The following is a 24,003-nucleotide window of genomic DNA, read 5'->3' as shown; positions in this document are numbered from 1 at the left end:
AATAAAAGCATTTATTTGGAGAGAGGAGTGGTTTCTATTTTATTTCAAAGACATTTTTTTAAAAGAGAAAAAAAAAAAATCTTTTTTTTAAAGCATAAAGATATTTTTTTCCAGAAACATATTTTAAAAAGTTAAACTTGAGAAAAGTTATTTGCTTTGTGTGCATGTGGCATGACTTTGTACTCACTGGTGCCCTCTTCTGACACCATTCCAAGTCCTTCTGCCTTGTTTTGCCTCTCGAAAGCGTTCAGGTCCAAAACGCTGCTCGCAAATCACACGAAATTAGTTTAAACAGTGCAGTATTTCAATGTCCAGCTTTCAGCTCTGACAAATATTTTAAAAATAAAGAGTCAAAAAGTGAAGTCAAGAAACCTGCAAGTCTGCATCAGCGTTTGAACACTGAGGAAAAACCCCACATCCTTTTTGTCCTTCAGGTAGTCCAGCATTCTCTGCACGTGAGAAAAAAAAATCCAAGACATTACCACTTTTGGGCTGCCATTGACAGCAATATCACAGACGTCCAATGTATTTGAACAACCTGCTGCACGTCACAGTTGCCTCCATTGAGGATAGAGATTCCCAGCTTGAGAGTGGACGAAACCATAGCGCCAGGCTCACCTGGCCAAAAACACAACTGGAGTTGAACACCTTCACGAAAACAATGGCCGCCATTGATTGAGTGGATTTTCCCCTTCCCCACCTTTACAGGCACTTATCATCTGCAGCACCATCTCAGCAGCTCCTCTGTTGTGCAAACGTGACTGCTGATACAGAAGCCTCTGTTTCTCCATCTCCTTTTCCTATGGGGAGGCAGAGCAGGAGGAAAGCCACTGTGACCACGCCCACGCAGAGTGCACGGCCCCCCCACACTCTCTCGCAAGCACACATGGTTTCTCTCTCACTCACACCTGCTTCTACTGTGTGCATTAGTTGATGAAGTTATCTCAGCAGCTTGATAACTTCCACAAACGGCAGCCAACGTTTGGGACAAAAATACAACACGCATACAGACACATACACGCGAAACAAAAGAAAAATCATGTCAGGCATGCAAGTCAGGATTCAACAGAGTACAAAAACACTGGTGCCATATTTGCAGCGTTTAGTGGCAGCAGTTCAAAGAGGAGATATTGCAATCTGATGATTAAATTGAAAGGAAACGAAGAAGCACTCTGAGAGCAGACCTCCGGCAGAAATTGACCTATCGCTAAACCACGTCCTCAAATCAGAAAACTCGCACACCAACCGTCAGAGGTGAGTAGTAACGCGTTACATGTACTCCGTCATATTTACATGAGTAACTTTTTGAGAAAATTGTACTTCTAAGAGTAGTTTTACTAAGCTATACTTTTTACTTGAGTAGATTTGTGAAGAAAAAAAACGCTACTCTTACTCCGCTACTTTGGGCTATACAAGAGTCGTTACATTTTTCCTCTATATTCATCATATTACTTTTTTTTTTTTTTTTTTGCCAGGGATGCTAAGAATACAGACGTGCCTGGTGTATTACCGGGTTAGCTCTACTGATTTCACCAATGAAACGTCGCAACAAAGGCCGGCCTAGCCTATAGGGCCACCACTAGGGGGCCCCCAATCTGGCAACCTCATGTTATACACTGTTAACAGAGCATCGTGAATACCGTAATTTCCGGACTACAAGCCGCTACCTTTTTCTCTCATTTTGGGTCCTGCGGCGTGTGCAATGATGCGGCCAATTTGTGTATTTTTCTGACGGCCGCCAGGGGCGCTCGAGCATGGAATGTGGGAGTGAGACACGTGGAATATATGTGTCGAGGAAGACGCTAGTTTGCACTACTACCGGTAGTTTAACTTTGTGCGTTGTGCATGAATAGAGGTGGCGGACCCTCGTCTTTGTGGATGAGTAGAATTGGCAGACCTGCATCATGGAAAATGCTAGAAGAAATTAAATTGGCCATCCGAGATGTATGGGACGCTTTGATGACGAGCGGCGAGAGATCGTTTACCAAGACTCGCCGCATGCGAAGAGCAGCTTTTGTACAGGTTTGCCGGGGGAGCCTGGCAGCGTGAAGCGCTGTGAAAGAGTCCGCCATCACCAACGGCTTTTGAGGGGCCAGTCTGCTGCGAGGAGGACGGCACAGGCTGGGAGTGAATATGCCTCATTATGGGAGACATTGAAGGCGACGCGAAGGAGAGACTGAGTAGGTGCGTGCGTGGCGAAGTGCATCTGAGCGTCTTCATATCCAACACTGAGGGTGAAGACTTTCATGGTTTGAATGCACAGGAGGAAGATGAAGATTGCTAACAAAGACTTTTATGTTTTTATTAACCAGCACAATTAGTGCCGCACCGCCATGCTGATGCGATGCAACCTCCGTGCCACTGCTATATAACTGACGTGTTTGCCGGCACTGTTTGGAACGAAAAGTTAAAGGTGTGTTATTAAACGTTTGAAAACTGTATTTCTTTGTCAATGTCTCTTGTTACTAAGTGGGCACATGCGGCTTATAGGCAGGAGAGGCTTATGTATGTACAAAATGGTTTTTCCTTTAAAAATTTACTGGGTGAGGCTTGTAATCAGGGGCGCCCAATAGTACAGAAATTACGGTAATGCGGTACGCATTGCCGTTTATCTATGCAAACATCCATTTTCTTGTCATGACAATCTGGCAACCTGGGTAGTGACGTTGAACCTGCTTTGCCATGAGTGGTGCTCAAATTTGCTTGGAAAATAGATGCACGAATATGTCGAAGAGAATTTATCCTTCTGCAGCAGAGAAACGAAAGAAGAAGAAAATCGGAGAAGAAAAGAAACAACAGTATCAAGGTAATGGAGCATGTTGTTGTTGTTGTGCAAGACACTCAGTCTTGAACCTTGTTGTCAGCTGAGCTTGTCAATATGTTGTACTGGTAATTGCCATTAGCCGCAGGGCGAAGGCCCGGAGCGAATCAAGTAAAGCCGAGCATGTTGTCACTTGTCGGCAACGGCAAATGTACGGCTCCCGCTGATTGTTGTCAAACGAAATATTGGCATAATATGCATTTGGACTGGAGAGCGTAGATACAGTGCCCTCCATAATTATTGGCACCCCTGGTTAAGATGTGTTTTTTAGCTTCTAATATTTTTTTAAATTCAAATAATATGGGACGTTAATGGAAAAAAAGAAAAATCTAACCTTCAATACAAGTGCATTCATTCAGTGAATGCACCTTGCATCTTGGTCTCATGTGACCAAAGCACACGGTCCCAGTCGAAGCCTGGACCCGTGCGCTTTGGTCAGATGAGACCAAGATTGAGCTTTTTGGCAACAAACACTCTAAGTGGGTCTGGCGTGCCACGAAAGATGCGCATGCTGAAAAGCACCTCATACCCACTGTGAAGTACAGGGGTGGGTCAGGGATGCTGTGGGGCTCTTTCGCTTCCAAAGGCCCTGGGAACCTTGTTAGGGTGCATGGCATCATGAATGCTTTGAAAAACCAGGACATTTTAAATCAAAATCTGTTGCCCTCTGCCAGAAAGCTGAAGATGGGTTGTCACGGGGTCTTTCAGCAAGACAATGACCCTAAACATATGGCCAATTTTACACAGAAATGGTTCACCAGACACATAATCAAACTCCTCCCATGGCCATCTCAGTCCCCAGACCTTGTTTTGTTGGCAAAAGGGGGTTGTACAAAGTATTAACACCAGGGGTGCTAATAATTGTGACACACATTATTTGATGTCAAATAATTATTTCTTTATGTGGGATTTGTTTCCCACTGAATAAATGCACTTGTATTGAAGGTTAGATTTTTCTCTTTTTTTCCATTAAGGTCCCATATTATTTGAATAAAGAAATATTAGAAGCTAAAAAGCACATCTTTTTCGGGGGTGCCAATAATTATGGAGGGCACTGTATAAGCTATGTCGACACAAGATGGATAATGGCCTTAAACGTGTAATTACTTGGACTATACCACATGTCGGCTAAGCTAGTATGGATTAGTTGATAGACGGTTAATGTAGGCGGGTAATTTTACCCCCTGCCAATGTGCCTCTAACTCTAAAGCTGCCTTGACCGGAGCATTCACAGCCATTCTGTCAGATTTTCAGGGCATTTGTAGGTCACTTCCTGTTCATTTTAGGGCATTTCCAGGTCATTTCCTGTTGAGTTTGAGTCACTGCCTATTCATTTGGGTGATTCCCAGGTCACTTCCTGTTCTGTAACACAAAATGAACAGGAAGCGACCCATAAAATACCCAAAAATCAACAGGAAGTAACTTAAAATCAACAGGTAAATGACCTAAAATGGCCCAAAATCACCTCATTGGCTGGCATTGGCTGCTAATGACGGCCGTAGACGTTCAATCCGTTTGAAGTGGGAGAGATGGCAGCAAATGAACGAATGTCCAACACTGTCGTTTTTGTTCTATTTTTGTGTTTTTGGTCAAATTGTTTGGCGTATTGTCTTCGTGAGTTAATGTTGCTAAACAATTTGAATTTATTATCATTGATTGATTTAATTACATTTTATTTTTCAGTATCAAATGGTCAAAAAATGTACCTTGAGTTTATTGTGACGGTTTTTCAAAAAAATTTTTTTTTTTATTTAGGCAAATTAATGCGGGTTTTCTTCTGTTACAAACAAAACAATATTAATAAAGTTAAGCTTTATTCTCAGGTTGATCTATTTTACTTTTTTTCTTTTATTATAAAAAGGACACAATGTTATGCAGAGGTGTAATTATAATAATAATGATTTTAGAGAAAACTGATACTATTTACAGCGGCGGCAGAGAGTTGGGGGTGGGGGGGTGAAACGGTTACGTCTTCCTGGGAGGGGCGTAATAGAAAATAATTGAGAAGCACTGCTGTATCATAAGAGAAAGAGTCAAAAGTCAGAGGTCACAAATGTGGCGGTCTATGGAGGTTTGCTCTCTCAGAGTGCTCCTCTATTTCAGAACAATTTTTCAAATTGTTCTGGAAAAAATGCCTTTATTCTTAAACATAAAAGGGACTATATTTTGGGGAAAAAATATCACTTCAATTATATATTATGTATACAATACAATTAGGACAAAAAATGGCTTATTGTTAAAAGGAGGGGTGTATTCTAAAAGAAAATGCCTTTAAATAAACATTAAAGTATGAAATAGAATATAGAAAAAAATGCTTTTTGTTAGAAAATAAATACTTCATTCACACATGCATTCATATCCTCAAAATCTTAAAAATCTGAACTTGAATGGATAAACACCTCAAGCCACATTATATTGAAATCGGGTCATTTAAAACTAATATTACACTACTCATAGCAGCACTATTGTAGTACCTTGAGATAAAAGTTGAATCATAACTCAAAATATATTTCTTATTCCCTATTCAAGATAATCTTTATCATAATTCATTCCGGCCCACTCCCGTAAAAAAGCACTTTAGATTAAATACAATGAATGATCGATAATGATTCTTTTTTTTTTTCAAAACTCCTCAAATCTATTGCTCATAAGCCATAGAAATATATTGCTCACTCGTATCTCAAGGCGCCACTCTATACCATCATTACAATGCAGCTGTGCTACACTGTGTCACACTACATTATCATACATTACTAGCCTTTAAAACACATTTAGCCACCCACTGAATATCATGCCCCGCCCCTCCATCCCAGCTCCTCCCCCCTCCCTCACTATTTTCACCTTTCCTGTCCTGTTGCTATAGTATGAATGTTGTAAGACTTGTTTAGGGGTTGTAAAGTGTTCAACTCATCAAGTTAAGTGAGTGTGGGACTTTGCACTGTTCATGCTTTACTGTTAGTTAGAGTTAAAACACGGTTCGATGATGTAAGTACGAAAAAGGGAGGGGAATGTGTGAGTCTGGAGGAGGTGACAAATCCGGTTGGATGCAAAACTTGGTCCCCGGGGGGGTGAAATTAAAACTCTGCGATGTTCCGAGCTCAGTCCACCATCGCAGGAAGTGTTATGAGTGAAACCACACGTAAAGATTTTAAAATAAAAAGACGAATGGAGTTGCTTGTGTTGTATAGCTAGGGGGCGGTGCGAGTGTGTTGGTGTTCGTGTGGTCACTGTTGGCTCGGGGAGCTGCTTCTTGGCTGACTCCCCTGTCTCCCCTTCCCCTGGTTCCCCCCATACCATCTCTGTCTGCCGCACCTCAAAGGATGGCTCCTCCCCCTCTTGCTCCTCCCCTTCGTCATCCTCACCAATATGGCAACTCTGGAGTGAAGTGAAAAAAACGAAGAAATTCAGTGGGAACGTGCCAGAACAAGAGTAGGTGTGAGTTAATGAGTTAAATTCGGGGTGTCAAACTCATGTTTGTCAGTGGCCACATCGTAGTTATTGTTTGTTTCGGAGGGCCGTTATGTCTGCCAACTACTAATATAGGGCGGCCATGATTAATTGGCAAACTGACAACTAATGAATTGTCATCAAATTAATCTTTCGAGAGTCGATGAATAGTTTAGAGCAGGGGTCCCCAAACTGCGGCCCGCGGGCCGGATACGGCCCACCTCCACATTTGGTCCGGCCCCCTGAACAATACCGGAGAGCATTTTTAATTTTTTTTCTCTCAATAGTGTTATTTATTTCCTGGCCTTTTTCTGTGAAGAACTCAGAGAGGGTTATTTGGTTATTATCTATTTAATTAATAGTGTTTATTATATTATATTATATTATATTTACTTTTGTTCCGTCAAGAATCCAGAAAGGGTTATTTGATTGTGGCTTTCTGAAAAAAAATTAATTTTTACATTTAGACACTCCTACAATCGTCACACTTTTTCTGTTACAAACTGACCCCGGCCCCTCATCAGAGAAGGGAAAAGTTATGTGGCCCTCACAGGAAAAAGTTTGGGGACCCCTGGTTTAGAGACATTGTTGATCTAAAAATTGTCCAAATCTTCTGAGATGATTAATTGCAAATATTCTCTTTAATCATTTTTTTTTTTTTTTTAAAACAATTAAGTTTTATTTATTCATTCTTTTTGTTTTCGTTATTTATTTTTTGTCTATATACTAGTGTGTATTTTTTAATTATTGTTATTTTTAATGTATTTATTCTGTTTTTTAATTTGATTTATTTATTTGTTTTTTTTTATTATTGATAAATTTTTAATGTTTTAAATCTAATTTATTAATATTTATTATGATTATTATTTTTTAATTCTGTAAATGTTTCTTTTAAAAAACAAAGAAAGAATATTTATATATATAATTATTTTTTAATTTATTAATATTTTAGATAAAAACAATAAGGAGCAAATTGAGTAAATATTGTCAGTATTTATTTTAATTATTGTGTATTATTTTATAAAAGTTATTATTTATAATTTATTTATACATTCATTCCTTTTCATTCGTTTTCAATTTATTCATTTTTGTATTTTTAGTGTTTTCATTTGTATTTTTATTGTTAAAAAGATGTAAATGAAATACTTTTTTATTTATTTCAGTGATTTGAAAAAAAATTTAAGGAAAAAACTATTTTAAAAAATTGTATTTCTCAATCTTTTTACAAAATTTCAGATTTTTTAATATTTATTTTAAATTTTAACCAAGGGAGGGCGAAATGCTGTAAATATTGTGTGCGTGTAATATTTATCTACTCCTCAATCTTTTAAGTGAGGACCACAGACCATTTATTTCAATTTTATTTAAGCGAAAAACATGAAGCATATGTTTACTTTCGCGGGCTACACAACATTATCCGGTGGGCCAGATGTGGCACTCTGGCCTGGAGTTTGACACCTCAGAAAGTGAATAAAATACCAATTTCTTGGTGTTTTATTCTAGGTCTTCTTACTTTTGCCATGATGTCAGCATATGACATATAGAGGTGGTCGACGTCAAGTTTTCTGCAACGGGAAGAAAGCTAATGAGTCGTGGAAAATCAAGAGGACAACAAGGCGATCTTACGTTTTCTCCGTGAGAGCCGTTCTACTGAAATGCAGAATGAGCTGATGAAGAGGGTCGGGCTTGGTCTCGGTTTCTTCTTCCTCCTCTTCCTCTTCTTCCAGAGCTTTCTATAAATATACAGTATATACAGAATAAGTCTTACTGTCTTTTCTGGACAATAAGTCAAACTTTTTTCAAAGTTTGGGTAGGCCTCCGACTTATACACTTATACTCCTCATTTTTCCTGTCAATTTAAAACCATTAACTGCTGTTTTGACCTAAAGAGTAGGTTAGGTTTACATAATGGGAGATGACAGACCGATAAGTCGTCGATCATCTTGTCCTCAAAGGAGTAGCCCTCCGTCTCCAGCCAGTTGCGTTTGTAGGCATCCAGAAACATATTGGTTGCTCGGTGCCTGTGAGAAGACGTGCTCTTGAGATAATATCATAAAAAATACAGAATGATTCTTGCATGACCCTCCAATTTAACTGTTTCTTGCACAAATTATGATGTTTTTGTTCTTAAAAGTTTTTAGTACTGTCATACAGGACAGGGGTCTCAAACTTAAGAACCAGGGGCTAATTGCAGCCCATGGGACAATATTTTGCGGCCTCCATTTGACATCCAATTGTAGTACTAGTGTTGCCTGACCATATTTTGCTATAGGCAATAAAAATATATATATTGAGTGGGGCAAATAAGTATTTCGTCAACCACCAATTGTGCAAGTTCTCCTACTTGAAAAGATTAGAGAGGCCTGTAATTGTCAACATGAGTAAACCTCAACCATGAAAAACAGAATGTGGGAAAAAAAAAAAAAACAGAAAATCACATTGTTTGATTTTTAAAGAATTTATTTCCAAATTAAAGTGGAAAATAAGTATTTGGTAACCTACAAACGAGCAACATCTCTGGCTGTCAAAGAGGTCTAACTTCTTCTAACGAGGTCTAACGAGGCTCCACTCGTTACCTGTATTATTGGCACCTGTTTAAACTCATTATCGGTATAAAAGACACCTGTCCACAACTTCAGTCAGTCAGACTCCAAACTCCACGATGGCCAAGACCAAAGAGCTGTCGAAGGACACCAGAGACAAAATTGTAGACCTGCACCAGGCTGGGAAGACTGAATCTGCAATAGGTAAAACGCTTGGTGTAAAGGAATCAACTGTGGGAGCAATTATTAGAAAATGGAAGACATACAAGACCACTTATAATCTCCCTCGATCTGAGGCTCCATGCACGATCTCACCCCGTGGCGTCAAAATGATAACAAGAACGGTGAGCAAAAATCCTATAACCACACGGGGGGACTTAGTGAATGCCCTACGGAGAGCTGGGACCACAGTAACAAAGGCTACTATCAGTAACACAATGCACCGCCAGGGACTCAAATCCTGCACTGCCAGACGTGTCCTCCTGCTGAAGAAAGTACACGTCCAGGCCCGTCTGCGGTTCGCTACAGAGCATTTGAATGATCCAGAAGAGGACTGGGAGAATGTGTTATGGTCAGATGAAACCAAAATACAGTGGTACCTCTACATACGAAGTTAATCCGTTCCAGGACCTTGTTTGTAAGTCGAAATGGTCGTATGTCGAGCAGGATTTTCCCATAGGAATACATTATAATTCCATTCATTCGTTCCACAGCCCAAAAACCTTCACTAAATCCTTAAAAAATACTGCTGGTACTATTACAAATGGCAATTACACATAGCAAAACAAATAAATTATAAATCAAAATCGGAATAATAATAATAATAATAATAATAATAATTCCTGTATTAATGTAACGAATCGGGTTCTAATGTGGCGGACGTTTTTTGCTGACCCCGAACGCACCGCGGAGCTGACGTGCCAGAGACAGACCGGTGAGCTTGAGTTTCACTTTCACTTTAAATGCTTGAGAACACCGTCAATTGCGGCAGACAGAAGGTGTTTTTGTTTTGAATAAGTTGTGAAATAAATGATAAAAACGTGGCGAAGTTGGCGATTTCTCTGGAGATGTTACCACAATAAGAATTGTCAGCTTAACTTATAAAGACTGGCGAACGATGGTCGGAGGAGGACCGTGGAGATGTATTGTTGAGCCATTTCACGGATGCCCACCCTACGCTCATATTTTTCTGTCATTTGCATCTTCATTTAGAAGGTAAGCGTCAACTTTTTCCTTGTTTCACCACCTGTACCAACCTTTTCTGAAACCAGTGTTGATTTGTCACACAAGAAAATCCGCCGTGCATTCGTCTGCGGTGCTGCCATTGTCGTCGTATTTCGAACATGTCGTCGGATGTAGAAACAAATGGCGAGTCAAATTTTACGTCGGATGTCGAAAAGTTCGTGTGTCGAAGCGATCGTATGTAGAGGTACCACTGTAGAACTTTTTGGTAGAAACACAGGTTCTCGTGTTTGGAGGAGAAAGAATACTGAATTGCATCCGAAGAACACCATACCCACTGCCAAGCATGGGGGTGGAAACATTATGCTTTGGGGCTGTTTTTCTGCAAAGGGACCAGGACGACTGATCTGTGTAAAGGAAAGAATGACTGGGGCAATGTATCGAGAGATTTTGAGTGAAAATCTCCTTCCATCAGCGAGGGCATTGGAGATGAGACGTCGCTGGGTCTTTCAGCATGAAAATGATCCCAAACACACAGCCAGGGCAACAAAGGAGTGACTTCATAAGAAGCATTTCAAGGTCCTGGATTGGCCTAGTTCAGTCCTAGTCTCCAGATCACAACCCCATAGAAAATCTGTGGAGGGAGTTGAAAGTCCGTGTTGCCCAACGACAGCCCCAAAACATGGAGGAATGGGCCAAAATACCAGCAACAGTGTGTGAAAAGCTTGTGAAGAGTTACAGAAAACCTCCGTCATTGCCAATAAAGGGTACATAACAAAGCATTGAGATGAACTTTTGGTATTGACCAAATGCTTATTTTCTACCATGATTTGCAAAGAAATTCTTTAAAATTCCAATAATGTGATTTTCTGTTTTTTTTTTCTTCCACATTCTGTCTCTCATGGTTGAGGTTTACCCATGTTGACAATTACAGGTCTCTCTAATATTTTCAAGTGGGAGAACTTGCACAATTAGTGGTTGACTAAATACTTATTTGCCCCACTGTATATAGGTTAATTATAGTTATGGCTAATTTATTGTAAATCATTTTTGGCTTTTGGCAGTAATTACGTGGGTATGTTGTAGAGGGGCGTCATCCTGAAGCAGGCCACCACGGCTCGCCGGCGTTGTTTGGACAGCAGCTTATGCCAAACCATCTTCTTGGACTTGAAGGGATGCTCTGTCTACAGTAAAATGAATTCAAAGAAAATACCAGAGAAGGCCTTCATTTTGGTGTGAGTCTTTTCATTGTATTTTTTTCATGTATTATCAATTTTGTCAGCAAATATGGACAGGAAAACTATAAAAGTGCAAGGTGCACAGGTTAAAAATGAAAGGGCATAATATATGTGGCATATACATTAAAACGTAATATAAAATGATTTTGAAAAATATTCGGGATATACCGAAATGAAAATTGTTGGGCAAAACCTAAAATTGAATATGACAAAACCTAGGCCATATATTGGCTTGCCGTTATATTAGACCAATATATGGACTTTGTTTCAAAACTGGCCGATATCAGCCGATATACAGTTTTAAGATAACGCTTATGCTCATTGTTAGGGTGATGATTTTTGTTTTTTAATTTTGAGAGCTTGACTGATATCAGCTGATATTTTACTGATAAAATGTGATAACTAACGTTCACTGTTTGGGTGATGATCTTTCTTTTTTGTAAATTTGCATCACCGAGTGGCCAAAGGTTAAACAATAAGTAGCACACGAAAACATTCTAATTTATACAGTGGGGCAAATGAGTATTTAGTCAACCACTAATTGTGCTAGTTCTCCCACTTGAAAATATTAGAGAGGCCTGTAATTGTCAACATGGGTAAACCTCAACCATGACAGACAGAATGTGGAAAAAAAACAAAATCACATTGTTTGATTTTTAAAGAATTTATTTGGAAATAATGGTGGAAAATAAGTATTTGGTCAATACCAAAAGTTCATCTCAATACTTTGTTATGTACCCTTTGTTGGCAATAACGGAGGCCAAACATTTTCTGTAACTCTCACAAGCTTTTCACACACTGTTGCTGATATTTTTGGCCCATTCCTCCATGCAGATCTCCTCTAGAGCAGTGATGTTTTGGGGCTGTCGTTGGGCAACACGGACTTTCAACTTCCTCCACAGATTTTCTATGGGGTTGAGATCTGGAGACTGGCTACGCCCCTCCAGGACCTTGAAATGCTTCTTACGAAGCCACTCCTTTCTTGCCCTGGCTGTGTGTTTGGGATCATTGTCATGCTGAAAGACCCAGCCACGTCTCATCTTCAATGCTCTTGCTGATGTAAGGAGATTTTCACTTAAAATTTCTCAATACATGGCCCCATTCATTCTTTCCTTTACACAGATCAATCGTCCTGGTCCCTTTGCAGAAAAAACAGCCCCAAAGCATGCTGTTTCCACCCCCATGCTTCACAGTGGGTATGGTGTTCTTCGGATGCAATTCAGTATTCTTTGTCCTCCAAACAAGAGAATCTGTGTTTCTACCAAAAAGTTCTAGTTTGGTTTCATCTGACCATAACACATTCTCCCAGTCCTCTTCTGGATCATCCAAATGCTCTCTCGTGAACCACAGACGGGGCTGGACGTGTCCTTTCTTAAGCAGGGGGACATGTCTGGCAGTGCAGGATTTGAGTCCCTGGCGGCGCACTGTGTGACTGATAGTAGCCTTTGTTACTGTGGTCCCAGCTCTCTGTAGGTCATTCACTAGGTCCCCCCGTGTGGTTCTGGGATTTTTGCTCACCGTTCTTATTATCATTTTGACGCCATGGGGTGAGATCTTGCATGGAGCCCCAGATCGAGGGAGATTATAAGTGGTCTTGTATGTCTTCCATTTTCTAATAATTGCTCCCACAGTTGATTCCTTTACACCAAGCGTTTTACCTATTGCAGATTCAGTCTTCCCAGTCTGGTGCAGGTCTACAATTTTGTCTCTGGTGTCCTTTGACAGCTCTTTGGTCTTGGCCATCGTGGAGTTTGGAGTCTGACTGACTGAGAATGTGGACAGGTGTCTTTTATACCGATAATGAGTTAAAACAGGTGCCATTAATACAGGTAACGAGTGGAGCTTCGTTAGACCTCGTTAGAAGAAGTTAGACCTCTTTGACAGTCAGAAATCTTGCTTGTTTGTAGGTGACCAAATACTTATTTTCCACTCTAATTTGGAAATAAATTCTTTAAAAATCAATCAATGTGATTTTCAGGTTTTTTTTCCACATTCTGTCTCTCATGGTTGAGGTTTACCCATGTTGACAATTACAGGCCTCTCTAATCTTTTCAAGTAGGAGAACTTGCACAATTGGTGGTTGACTAAATACTTATTTGCCCCACTGCACATTCATACAATGAATGACTGTTTCAATTGTCTTTTATAATCAACATGCTTTAAGTTTTTATTGTCTGCCTCAAATATCAGCTTATTAAATGACCTTTATACATTGGCAATTGGCTGAATTTTTTAAAAATTGGTATCAGCTTTTGAAAATCGGTCGACCTCAACCAAAAACTTTCATAATTGTACAATTCTTCACCAAATAATTTTTAAAAATACATTATATCTTGGGATATCGATATTGTGATACTACATAAAACTGCCCAAATCGTGATAGATTTTTTTCAAATTGCACAGCGCTACCGTGACATCCCTACTCTATAGAATGTCATACACAGAGTGAACAAGATAGAGAAGATCGATTCAACAACTTTTAATGACACCCCAGCAACAGCAAAAAAACATTTTTTTTAACTTACCACCTCAATATGATAAAGCACCGCTGACACCTCTTGCACCCTTTTGACCACCTTTTCCGGGTCCTCGGCATCTTCCGCCTTTCCGGACATTTCCTTGTACAGGGACATCTGCCACCGCATTGCTGGGTCTTCAACCTGAAGATCACACATTTGCATTTATTTCATGTGTTCACTATTACGGTTGTATAAATAGGCAGAGTTTGACTTTTGGGGCCGGGGGGCACAACATGTTGATGACCTCAAAACGCAGTGTCAGCAATAAAATGAACTTAAAACCATATCTATAATAATAAGTTGAGAATGAGCGTTTTTTTTTGTTTCCCATTATTCTTGAGGGGAATTGTAAATCAGGCTGCTTAGGCAATACTTTTTTGCAAGATCGTCAACCATTGATTATGGTATGCCCGCTGGTGTCGTGCCAACGTAGTTACCCCAGTCAAAAATTGTATACCCCCGGGCGGAGCCATATGGAGGTAGATGTGTGTCTTTATTATTCAATCAAAAAAAAAAAATTTGCATCAATAAAAAAAAAAGAAAAAAAGCTGCTTCAATCAAAATATATATTTTCAATCAAAAAAATGTCGCTTCAATAAAAAATAAAAAAAATCTGAATGCAAAAATAAATTCGAAACTCAAAAAAAATGCATGTGAAAGCTATTTGAATTGATCTTTTTTTTTTTTTTTTTGATTGAACTTAAGTAATGTTGATTTGTGTTTGGGCCACATTTTGGCTAGAATGTTTTTGTCGTTATTATTCAATCAAAAAATAAGTTGATTCAAAAAAATACATTTTCAAAAAGAAAAAAACACTTCAATCAAAAAAAAAAAAGAAACATTTCAGTTGTAAAAAAAAATGTTTTTGAATGCGAAAAAATATTTGAGATTGAAAAATTTGCATTTGAACACTTAATTTTTCATTGAAAGTTTTATTTGATTGAAGCAATCCTTTTCGTGTTTGGGCCATATTATGTGTAGGACATTTGTGTCTAAATCATTCAATCCCAAAAAAGTTGTTTCAACCAAAAAAAAAAAAAAAAAATTTCAAAGAAAAAAATCATTTGAAAAATGAAATTGCCCTCCCCTATTTTTTAAATTTTTTTTATTATTATATGCAAAGCAAATGACCGTCTAAGGTGCTCGTCGCATGATCTGTTCGAAAAATAATTTTGCCCCCTTAAAAAAAAATTTTTTTTTGTTCATTTCATTCATTTTTGTTGCAGTTTTATTGCTTTACAACTTTTATATATAAAGGAAATTCAAATTCATGCAATTACATTTTTCAGCAACCGGGGGGGCCTGGACCCCCTTAAAATCCGCTTATGGTTGTATATGAACAAATGGCTTACTTTGCCTTGGAGATGGAGATTGTTGTGCAAAAATTCTCTCACTTCTTCATCTGTGTCTTTCTATAAAGGTGGGGACAAGGTTTTATCACATTTTTTTCATACATGAAGTGACATAAAACGTGTCACAGTACCAGCGAGTATCTGATTTTAGCCAGGTTGATGAGCTCCTGGTCCGCGGGTGAGCACATGTTGAGCCCGATGGGAAGCATTTTCTTCAAGGCCGCAACAATAAGCGAGGTCTGCACCGAGTAGCGATCCCCTCGACGTTTCTTTTTGGTGCGCTCCTGCTCGGACCCTCCAGACTAGAGTGGAGAAGACCGAATGTTCATGCCAGCCTAGCATTGGAGATGCTTTTCAATGTTACTTTAAGACCACTGTGTACACTTTTGTGCCATTGACGGCACTAGACTTCAATCCAAAATGACCTCCGTGAAGATTGCCCCCCAACAGCCGCAAATTTATATAAAAACGATGTCAATCGTTTGTGCTGCTATCGTTTTTGTGATATTTACAATTCTTTTATAGTCAATCTGAGGTCAACCAACCCCCCCATTTCGACTAAAAATGGCTAAAAATTGTGTCAGTCGTTTATGCTTCATTTGTGCTGTAAAAATTGTCGTTTGTGTTGCTATTGTTTTTGAGATATTGAGATAGTAATTTTGAGTGATGACGTCACGCAGCTCCTTTTTATAGTAAAATGGACCATGAATGGTGCCATTTGTTTATGCTACGTTTGTAAAAAAAAAAATTTGTTTGTGCTGTAATCATTTTATAGATACAGGGAGTCCCCAGATTACGACGTACCCGACTTACGTGATTTCGACTTCACGATACCGGAGTCTCCTCCGCCAAGTTATCTCCAGTTTTTTTTTTTTTTTTAAATAATGTTGACTTTTGTTTTGTGATGCATGCTTTTACATTGGCGCAGGAAGCGTAGAGCAGGTAGTACTTCCACACACAAGTAAGAGCGCATATATACGGCGGAAAACACAGACAAGACTGAAAAAGCAGTTTCTGCTCTTGCACCCCTCTTTAAAATAAACTGCTGTATTTTAAGTAGTGATGGAGAAACCGAAGATTTCTGAAGCAGTGAATCAATATCAAGCAATGTGTCGAAATGGTTCAGTGTTATGAAGCATTTGCCACGAATCAGCGTGGTGAGTCACGACACTGCTTCACCACTGCTTTCTGTACCACTGAAGCAAATGTGGTGAAATGGTTCAGTGCTATGAGGCATTTGACACAATTCGGTGTGGTGACATCTGCTGGAAAAAACTATATTCAACTTTCATATAACCAAATTACAAAGTGTCACTCGAACTACTAAACCTGTGGGTGGAACGATGGTTTTATACCTTGACTTCTGTGCAAACAGTAGTGCGTCCGATTCCTGGCCTGAAATTTCTTTTTTATTCTTACCCCAGATGACAAAACAAAAAAAGCTGTTGTGTTACTTTTAAATGAAAAACGGAAATGCTTGTGCCAATAGAGAACTCTTGATGGTTGGTGTATAGAATGCTATAGTGACACTGGGATGGGGATTTGGGTGCTTCACACATTTTTATATAAAAACAAAATCATCTCAGCAGCATTTGGTTTCAGTTGGTTACTCTTTTTGCTAATCACTTCCAGCTTTTGAGAATATTCTCTCACATGGCACGAACAAATACACAAACTGGCAGATAGACAAACAAACACAAAAACTGACAGACACAAAAACTGACAGACACAAAAACAAACTTGTGTGTGTGTGTGCGTATTATATAAATCAGCGTATAGTGTGTCAATGAAATTGCAAATTAATCTAATGTGTAATCTGATCTAACTTCACCTTACTCTCCCTGGTTCTCAATATGACGTAACGCGCGCAAAAGCTCTCCTCCTCACAACCCACAAAGTTTTGAGGAATATTTCCCCTTCTTATGAGTGACACGTTGACGGTCACGGCCGACACGCGTGTGACGTCACAACGCTTCGCTTCCGCAGCCAGATGATTTTCCACTGAATGAAGCGAGACATCGGTACAACGTATCGGGATACTTGTTGCCGCGAGCGCTCGACACTTGTTGGGCGTCTGCTTCGAGCGTGACGTCACTAGCTGTTCCATCGGATCCAGCGATACATCGGGACGACTGGTTTGTGACACTTCTGCCGCGAGCGCTCGACACTTGTCTCAAGCGTCTGCTTCGAGCGTAACATCACTAATTTTAAGCCAAAAGAACTGTTGTGTTCGATAGAACAATATGTCTATATGCTGCCATAGCAGATTCATGGCGCACTTAAGCCCCCGAACTATTTTAATTTGTCCGTTTTACCCTGAAAACCCCTGTTTACAGACGTCGCGCAACTGCTTCTGTTTAACCTAGTCATAAAACGAAGGTAAGTAATTATATTTATTATTCAAAATGTCTGTCATTTTTAGCTTACAATCATTAATTGATGTCTAATATTTAGTTAAAAAAAAAAAAAAAACGACTTTATAAAATTATTCACTCGCATATTTTAAATTTTTAAACTAATTATGTCACAATGAAAAATTTGGCGTCTGTAAAAAAGTCACGGATATCTACCTCATAACTATCGCTTAATTGTATATATATATATTTTTTTTTCTTACTGTCTCATTTCCCCGATATGTTAGATGATAAAGAATCGATCCAAACAAAAAAAAATTGGAAAAATAACATTTAAAAGGGTAACTATATGAAAAAAAAAAATCTCAACCACTCATTGTCCGCGATTTCTGCATCACGACCCTTAGTATATGACCATGTTTCACCCATAAAATCCCCCCAAAATCCGGCTGTGGCCATTCACAGTTGTGTCTTGACACTCGGTGATACATGTTACATGGAGTTTTTGGATCGAAACAAGGTAAGTACACGATAATATCTTGTTAAAATCGTAGCGTCTTTAATTCTGCTCTCACCTCCAATTAGGGTTTTGCTGTTAATTATTATTATTAATTTTTTTTTTTTAAATGCCCTCTTGCTCAAAATTTTTGTTGCCCCAGAAAATTGAGATTTTAAGCTTTCCAGTGATGTATCACACATGCGTATAGAACAATTTTGAAATATGGCCAAATTGGGGGTCTCAGAGCGGAACTTCAAGTCACCTGAGTGTTTTACGCCATACACATAAAGAAGAATGTATTTGCGCTCACGAAGAAATGCGCACGCGCACACAAGAAGAAGCTAGTCGCGCAGCCGAGTGATTAGAACTGGAAGCCTGCTCTCACATTTGTTGCTTGTGAAGCATCCGCAGAGGAAACACCTGTATATAACACCTTTAGTACTGTTCATTGTGCTTTTTACTGGGCCGAGTGTATGTGATTGTTTTTGATGATTTGTGGACGCTAACTGATAGATGCTAATCATTTGTGTGGATTGCTATTGCTGTATTAGCAGTTAGTTATCTATGAAAATTTGTGAATTACTGTTATTAAAGATGAAACTGCCTTGATTTCGTTTTTTATTTTAGTTTTATTCTGCAAGTGTTGATGTCATGAGCAGTTGAATAAAGTCAGTATACCGCAAGGACGTCTGACATCGCCATTTCGGAGCTTAGCTTGCTGTCTAGCTAGGACTTAGGTCCAACGTCTTGGCGAGGACAGTACAATGACGTATAATACATGTTTTTGGATAGTTATTTTGAGATTTTGGGGGTATAAATGGGGTACTTAAAAGGTTAATTCCGACTGACGCGGAAATTCAGGTAACGTCGCCATTGTAGGAACTGAACTAGTTCGTAATCCGGGGACTACCTGTATTGAGATATTAATTTCGAGTGATGATGTCACTCATAGCTTTTCCATATCCAACTCCATCGGCTGACGGAGCGTACCAATTCTTGCAACTAAGGGGTGTCCCAACAACTAGTGCAAACATAGTACAAACAAATGACACCCCTTCCCAATAAATGGGAGGCTTGAGAAATTAATTTAGAATAATAACATGACTCACAGTCCCCCATTTAAAGAAAAATGGACCTGAAGGGGGTGCCATTTGTTCGTGGTACGTTTGTGCTAGTTGTTTGCGTCAAATATTTTAACGTGAATAATTAAAAAATTAATTACCGCCCGTTAACGCGATAATTTTGACACCCCTAAAATGAATATACTTTTTTTTTTTAAATGAATAATAAACACATGTAAATAAATACAAATAATAGAAATAAAACAAGAATATTTTCGGTTCTCCCTTTTGGCTCTTTTTTATTTAAAACTAAGTAAATCAATGAAAATCAAACGAAATGAGAAATATTTTTAAAAAATTTAAAACACTGTTGAAACCTTAAAAAATACAACGCAAAACTCACTTTGAGACTTTGTTTCGGTAAGCAAGGAGTTGGAGAAGTGAGTTGAAATCAAATTTTGTGAGGAAAAAAACAAAATATTAAAGTTAAAAAAATTGTAAAGTTAAAACATAATTTTTTCATAATTTTTTTTTTTTTTACATGCAACATGGAAGTGGTCTAAAGTCACTTGAAAAGCGTCAAGAGTACACATGGGAAATTTCACCCAAATATTGACAAAGTGGAAGAAGAAAAGTTACTGTGTGATGGTCAGATTCACATCATGCGCCATAGCACAACATGCGCACAAGTGGTACATGGCAAAAAATTTGGATTAGTTGTTCCTCAAAAGCACCATTTCAACTTTCCTAGCCTAGCAACTTTCTGATTAGATCACTATAAGCTACCTCAATGTTGATCACACACACACGTACAGTGCAATATACTGTATCAGCCCGAATATAAGACGGCCCTGATTATAAGACGACCCCCTCTTTTTCAAGACTCAAGTTTGAAAAAACTTTTTGAACACCAAATTAATTTTTATACAGAAAATAATTACAGTACATCCGAAACAAATTATTATAAGAATATATTTGAGAGAAAAAGCATGTTATTTTGCCTCATTCAAATCTTAATATCTGAACATTTAAATATGTAAACTAAAGTGCAATCACATTCGTAAATGAATGGCTTCTGGTTTTTGAAATGTAAATAAACCAATCTATTGTGATAAAACGACAAAATTGCAATAACTGCATTAGGGCTGCAGCTATCGAATATTTTAGTAATCGAGCAATCGACTGAAAATTCTATCGATTAATCGAGTAATCGGATAAAACAAATATATTTTTAGAGCAATTATAAATATACATGAGAAAACAAGACATTTCATCTAATCTTGAACCATCTTCAGTCAATCAATGTCTTTATTTTCGATGTATATTGTTGAAAACAGCCAACAATTGCATCTCAGATGTAACTAGAATTTTAAAAAATTAAAAAAAAAGACTAATTCACTGCTTTCACTCAAAAACCTTTAGATCTTATTAAAAAAATATATATATACACCTAAAAATGCCGTTATGCTTGATAACATCACTTAAAAGTTACGATTTTTTCCGAGGTGTTTCAATTGAATTTCTATTTGTGTCTAGCCATTTTTAAGTTCTAATTAAGTTCTAAGTTAGTCTAAACTGTAAGTCCTGATAGGATTTTGAGTTTTTGCAGTGTTCAAAATAAATGTATGATACAGGCAGTATTGGAGCACATTAGGGACCAGTGCTACTTGGTGTTTTATCCAGCAATGCCTACTGAGCTAAAATTGATAGTTAGCATTATTAAGTTTTTATTTTACATTGGGTGACCAAACGTCCTCTTTCGCCCGGACAAGTCCTACTTTCACGTGGTATCCTCGGCAGGTTTTATAAATTCATAAAAATGTCCGGTTTTTATGATTTTTCACGGGACCAATTTGACTAGAATCCTCCCGGCCGCTGGGTGGCAGCAGTTGACATGGCTCCTACTAGAAGGGAGGGAAGGAGTAGTTCTTCTTGTTTTTGTTGGCAGTTTACCCCTATCATGAGGCATTACCGCAATCTACTGGGTTGACGAATTGGCCACAATGCCTGCCCAGTTGTTAGGTTTTTTATGATAAATACGTATATAATGGCAACTGTTGACTTCTGTCGGAGCTTTGACTGTAAAATCCTGTTTGGTGTTGCATCGTTGCGCTGCCGATGATTGTAAACTTTTGTAGCAAAGTTTGATTTTTGCCTCAGCTAAGTATCAGTAAGCTAAACCACGCTAGGCATTATGGGAAACGTAGTTTTTGACTGCTACGTTTGGAAACATACTAGTTGAATAGTTTGTCAGTTTTTTTGGGTTATTGTTTGTGTGCAATCTAGAACATTGAATGAGAATATCAATTGAATGGGAATAACAATTTGTCAAGGACAATTGTCGCGATAGTAATTTATAAAAATGTTTAGTTGGCACATAGCTTACTGTGTGCATGTGTATTGACTGGACTTTCCATGGGTCTGCAGTATATATATATATATATATATATATATATATATATATACAGTGCCTTGCAAAAGTATTCGGCCCCCTTGAACCTTGCACCCTTTCGCCACATTTCAGGCTTCAAACATAAAGATATAAAATTTTAATTTTTTGTCAAGAATCAACAACAAGTGGGACACAATCGAGAAGTGGAACAAAATTTATTGGATAATTTAAACTTTTTTAACAAATAAAAAACTGAAAAGTGGGGCGTGCAATATTATTCGGCCCCCTTGCGTTAATACTTTGTAGCGCCACCTTTTGCTCCAATTACAGCTGCAAGTCGCTTGGGGTATGTTTCTATCAGTTTTGCACATCGAGAGACTGACATTCTTGCCCATTCTTCCTTGCAAAACAGCTCGAGCTCAGTGAGGTTGGATGGAGAGTGTTTGTGAACAGCAGTCTTCAGCTCTTTCCACAGATTCTCGATTGGATTCAGGTCTGGACTTTGACTTGGCCATTCTAACACCTGGATACGTTTATTTTTGAACCATTCCATTGTAGATTTGGCTTTATGTTTTGGATCATTGTCCTGTTGGAAGATAAATCTCCGTCCCAGTCTCAGGTCTTGTGCAGATACCAACAGGTTTTCTTCCAGAATGTTCCTGTATTTGGCTGCATCCATCTTCCTGTTAATTTTAACCATCTTCCCTGTCCCTGCTGAAGAAAAGCAGGCCCAAACCATGATGCTGCCACCACCATGTTTGACAGTGGGGATGGTGTGTTCAGGGTGATGAGCTGTGTTGCTTTTATGCCAAACATATCGTTTTGCATTGTGGCCAAAAAGTTCAATTTTGGTTTCATCTGACCAGAGCACCTTCTTCCACATGTTTGGTGTGTCTCCCAGGTGGCTTGTGGCAAACTTTAAACGAGACTTTTTATGAATATATTTGAAAAATGGCTTTCTTCTTGCCACTCTTCCATAAAGGCCAGATTTGTGCAGTGTACGACTGATTGTTGTCCTATGGACAGACTCTCCCACCTCAGCTGTAGATCTCTGCAGTTCATCCAGAGTGATCATGGGCCTCTTGGCTGCATCTCTGATCAGTTTTCTCCTTGTTTGAGAAGAAAGTTTGGAAGGACGGCGGGGTCTTGGTAGATTTGCAGTGGTCTGATGCTCCTTCCATTTCAATATGATGGCTTGCACAGTGCTCCTTGAGATGTTTAAAGCTTGGGAAATCTTTTTGTATCCAAATCCGGCTTTAAATTTCTCCACAACAGTATCTCGGACCTGCCTGGTGTGTTCCTTGGTTTTCATAATGCTCTTTTGCAAGGAAGAATGGGCAAGAATGTCAGTCTCTCGATGTGCAAAACTGATAGAAACATACCCCAAGCGATTTGCAGCTGTAATTGGAGCAAAAGGTGGCGCTACAAAGTATTAACGCAAGGGAGCCGAATAATATTGCACGCCCCACTTTTCAGTTTTTTATTTGTTAAAAAAGTTTAAATTATCCAATAAATGTTGTTCCACTTCACGATTGTGTCCCACTTGTTGTTGATTCTTGACAAAAAAATTAAATTTCATATCTTTATGTTTGAAGCCTGAAATGTGGCGAAAGGTTGCAAGATTCAAGGGGGCTGAATACTTTTGCAAGGCACTGTATATATATATATATATATATATATATATATATATATATATATATATATATATATATATATATATATATATATATATATATATACATACACATTTTTTTTTCTCGTCATTATTTATTGTTATTTTTTTCAAAATGCATTTTTCCATCCAGAGTGAGGGGGCACACTTTAAATATATTAAAGTGATATAGGCGTCTTTGAGTGAACTTCGAGTAAAATTCAAGTATCTTGAGGCCGGGCTGAGTGTCCACTTTTTTGGAAATCAAAATATGGTCACCCTAATTTTACACCCTCATCACTCCACAACACGATGTTATGTTAAAGCCTGTATGTAAGACATGTTAGCCACACATCAACAATGGTCATTATTAATAGAAACCTAGCCCTCCCCAGGGCTAACGTTGCTTGAGTTAGTGACAGTAACGTTAATCTTTATTTATTAGCGCTTAGCGCTCTATATTAGCGTTTAGCGCTGTACAGCTTTAAGATGGCGGCTGTTTACTAACGCTGCCTAGATGCGGCCGAGTCTGTCATTTCGCATCTAGTTCAACATACATGTGATCTTTATGAGACTCATCAGACGCTACCTACCAACGTAGCAGCGGGCTAGTATTTAGCAACGTCGGCGTCGTTTGCAGCGGCTGTCGGTTGCACTAAGTTTTTTTTTTTTTTGCTTCTTCCTCTACGCACGTGACATCAGCGTGTTGACCCGCATTAAAAGTAGTCCGAGCAAAACGTGATGCTTGGGTTGTCAAAATAAACGATTACTCGAGGTGAATAAAATTACTCAGATCAGTTTTTAAACTCGAGTTACTCGAGTTGCTCGAGTATTCGTTTCAGCTCTAAACTGCATTAACCATCAAAGTGAAGTCAAACTGTAGTCTTGAAACAAATCTGAATAAGGAAATTGCAATAACTGCATTAACCATCAAAGTGAAGTCT

At 38.6% G+C, this 24,003-nt stretch overlaps 1 protein-coding gene across 5 annotated transcripts in view; it reads right to left on the bottom strand.

Moving 5' to 3' along the window:
* Positions 1–24,003, bottom strand: part of LOC130918015 (ryanodine receptor 1-like) — a 209,063-nt gene that overhangs the window by 47,786 nt on the left and 137,274 nt on the right. For 4 of the 5 annotated variants that reach the window (XM_057839859.1, XM_057839860.1, XM_057839861.1 and 1 more), the window contains 12 exons: positions 15,234–15,404; positions 15,103–15,162; positions 13,757–13,891; positions 11,065–11,177; positions 8,193–8,289; positions 7,895–8,001; positions 7,782–7,833; positions 6,134–6,196; positions 701–800; positions 539–618; positions 373–449; positions 188–261 (listed from right to left, as the gene is read on the bottom strand). In XM_057839859.1, the coding sequence (XP_057695842.1) occupies positions 188–261; positions 373–449; positions 539–618; positions 701–800; positions 6,134–6,196; positions 7,782–7,833; positions 7,895–8,001; positions 8,193–8,289; positions 11,065–11,177; positions 13,757–13,891; positions 15,103–15,162; positions 15,234–15,404 (1,129 nt within the window). Of the gene's footprint in view, positions 1–187; positions 262–372; positions 450–538; positions 619–700; positions 801–6,115; positions 6,197–7,781; positions 7,834–7,894; positions 8,002–8,192; positions 8,290–11,064; positions 11,178–13,756; positions 13,892–15,102; positions 15,163–15,233; positions 15,405–24,003 lie in introns of all 5 variants that reach the window. The other variant, XM_057839856.1, reaches the window with a different exon arrangement.

Source organism: Corythoichthys intestinalis, chromosome 6 (assembly GCF_030265065.1).
Source record: "Corythoichthys intestinalis isolate RoL2023-P3 chromosome 6, ASM3026506v1, whole genome shotgun sequence".
NCBI lineage: Eukaryota > Metazoa > Chordata > Actinopteri > Syngnathiformes > Syngnathidae > Corythoichthys > Corythoichthys intestinalis.
Note: the sequence above shows the minus strand (reverse complement) of the source record. Positions and strands in the feature narration are given on the sequence as shown.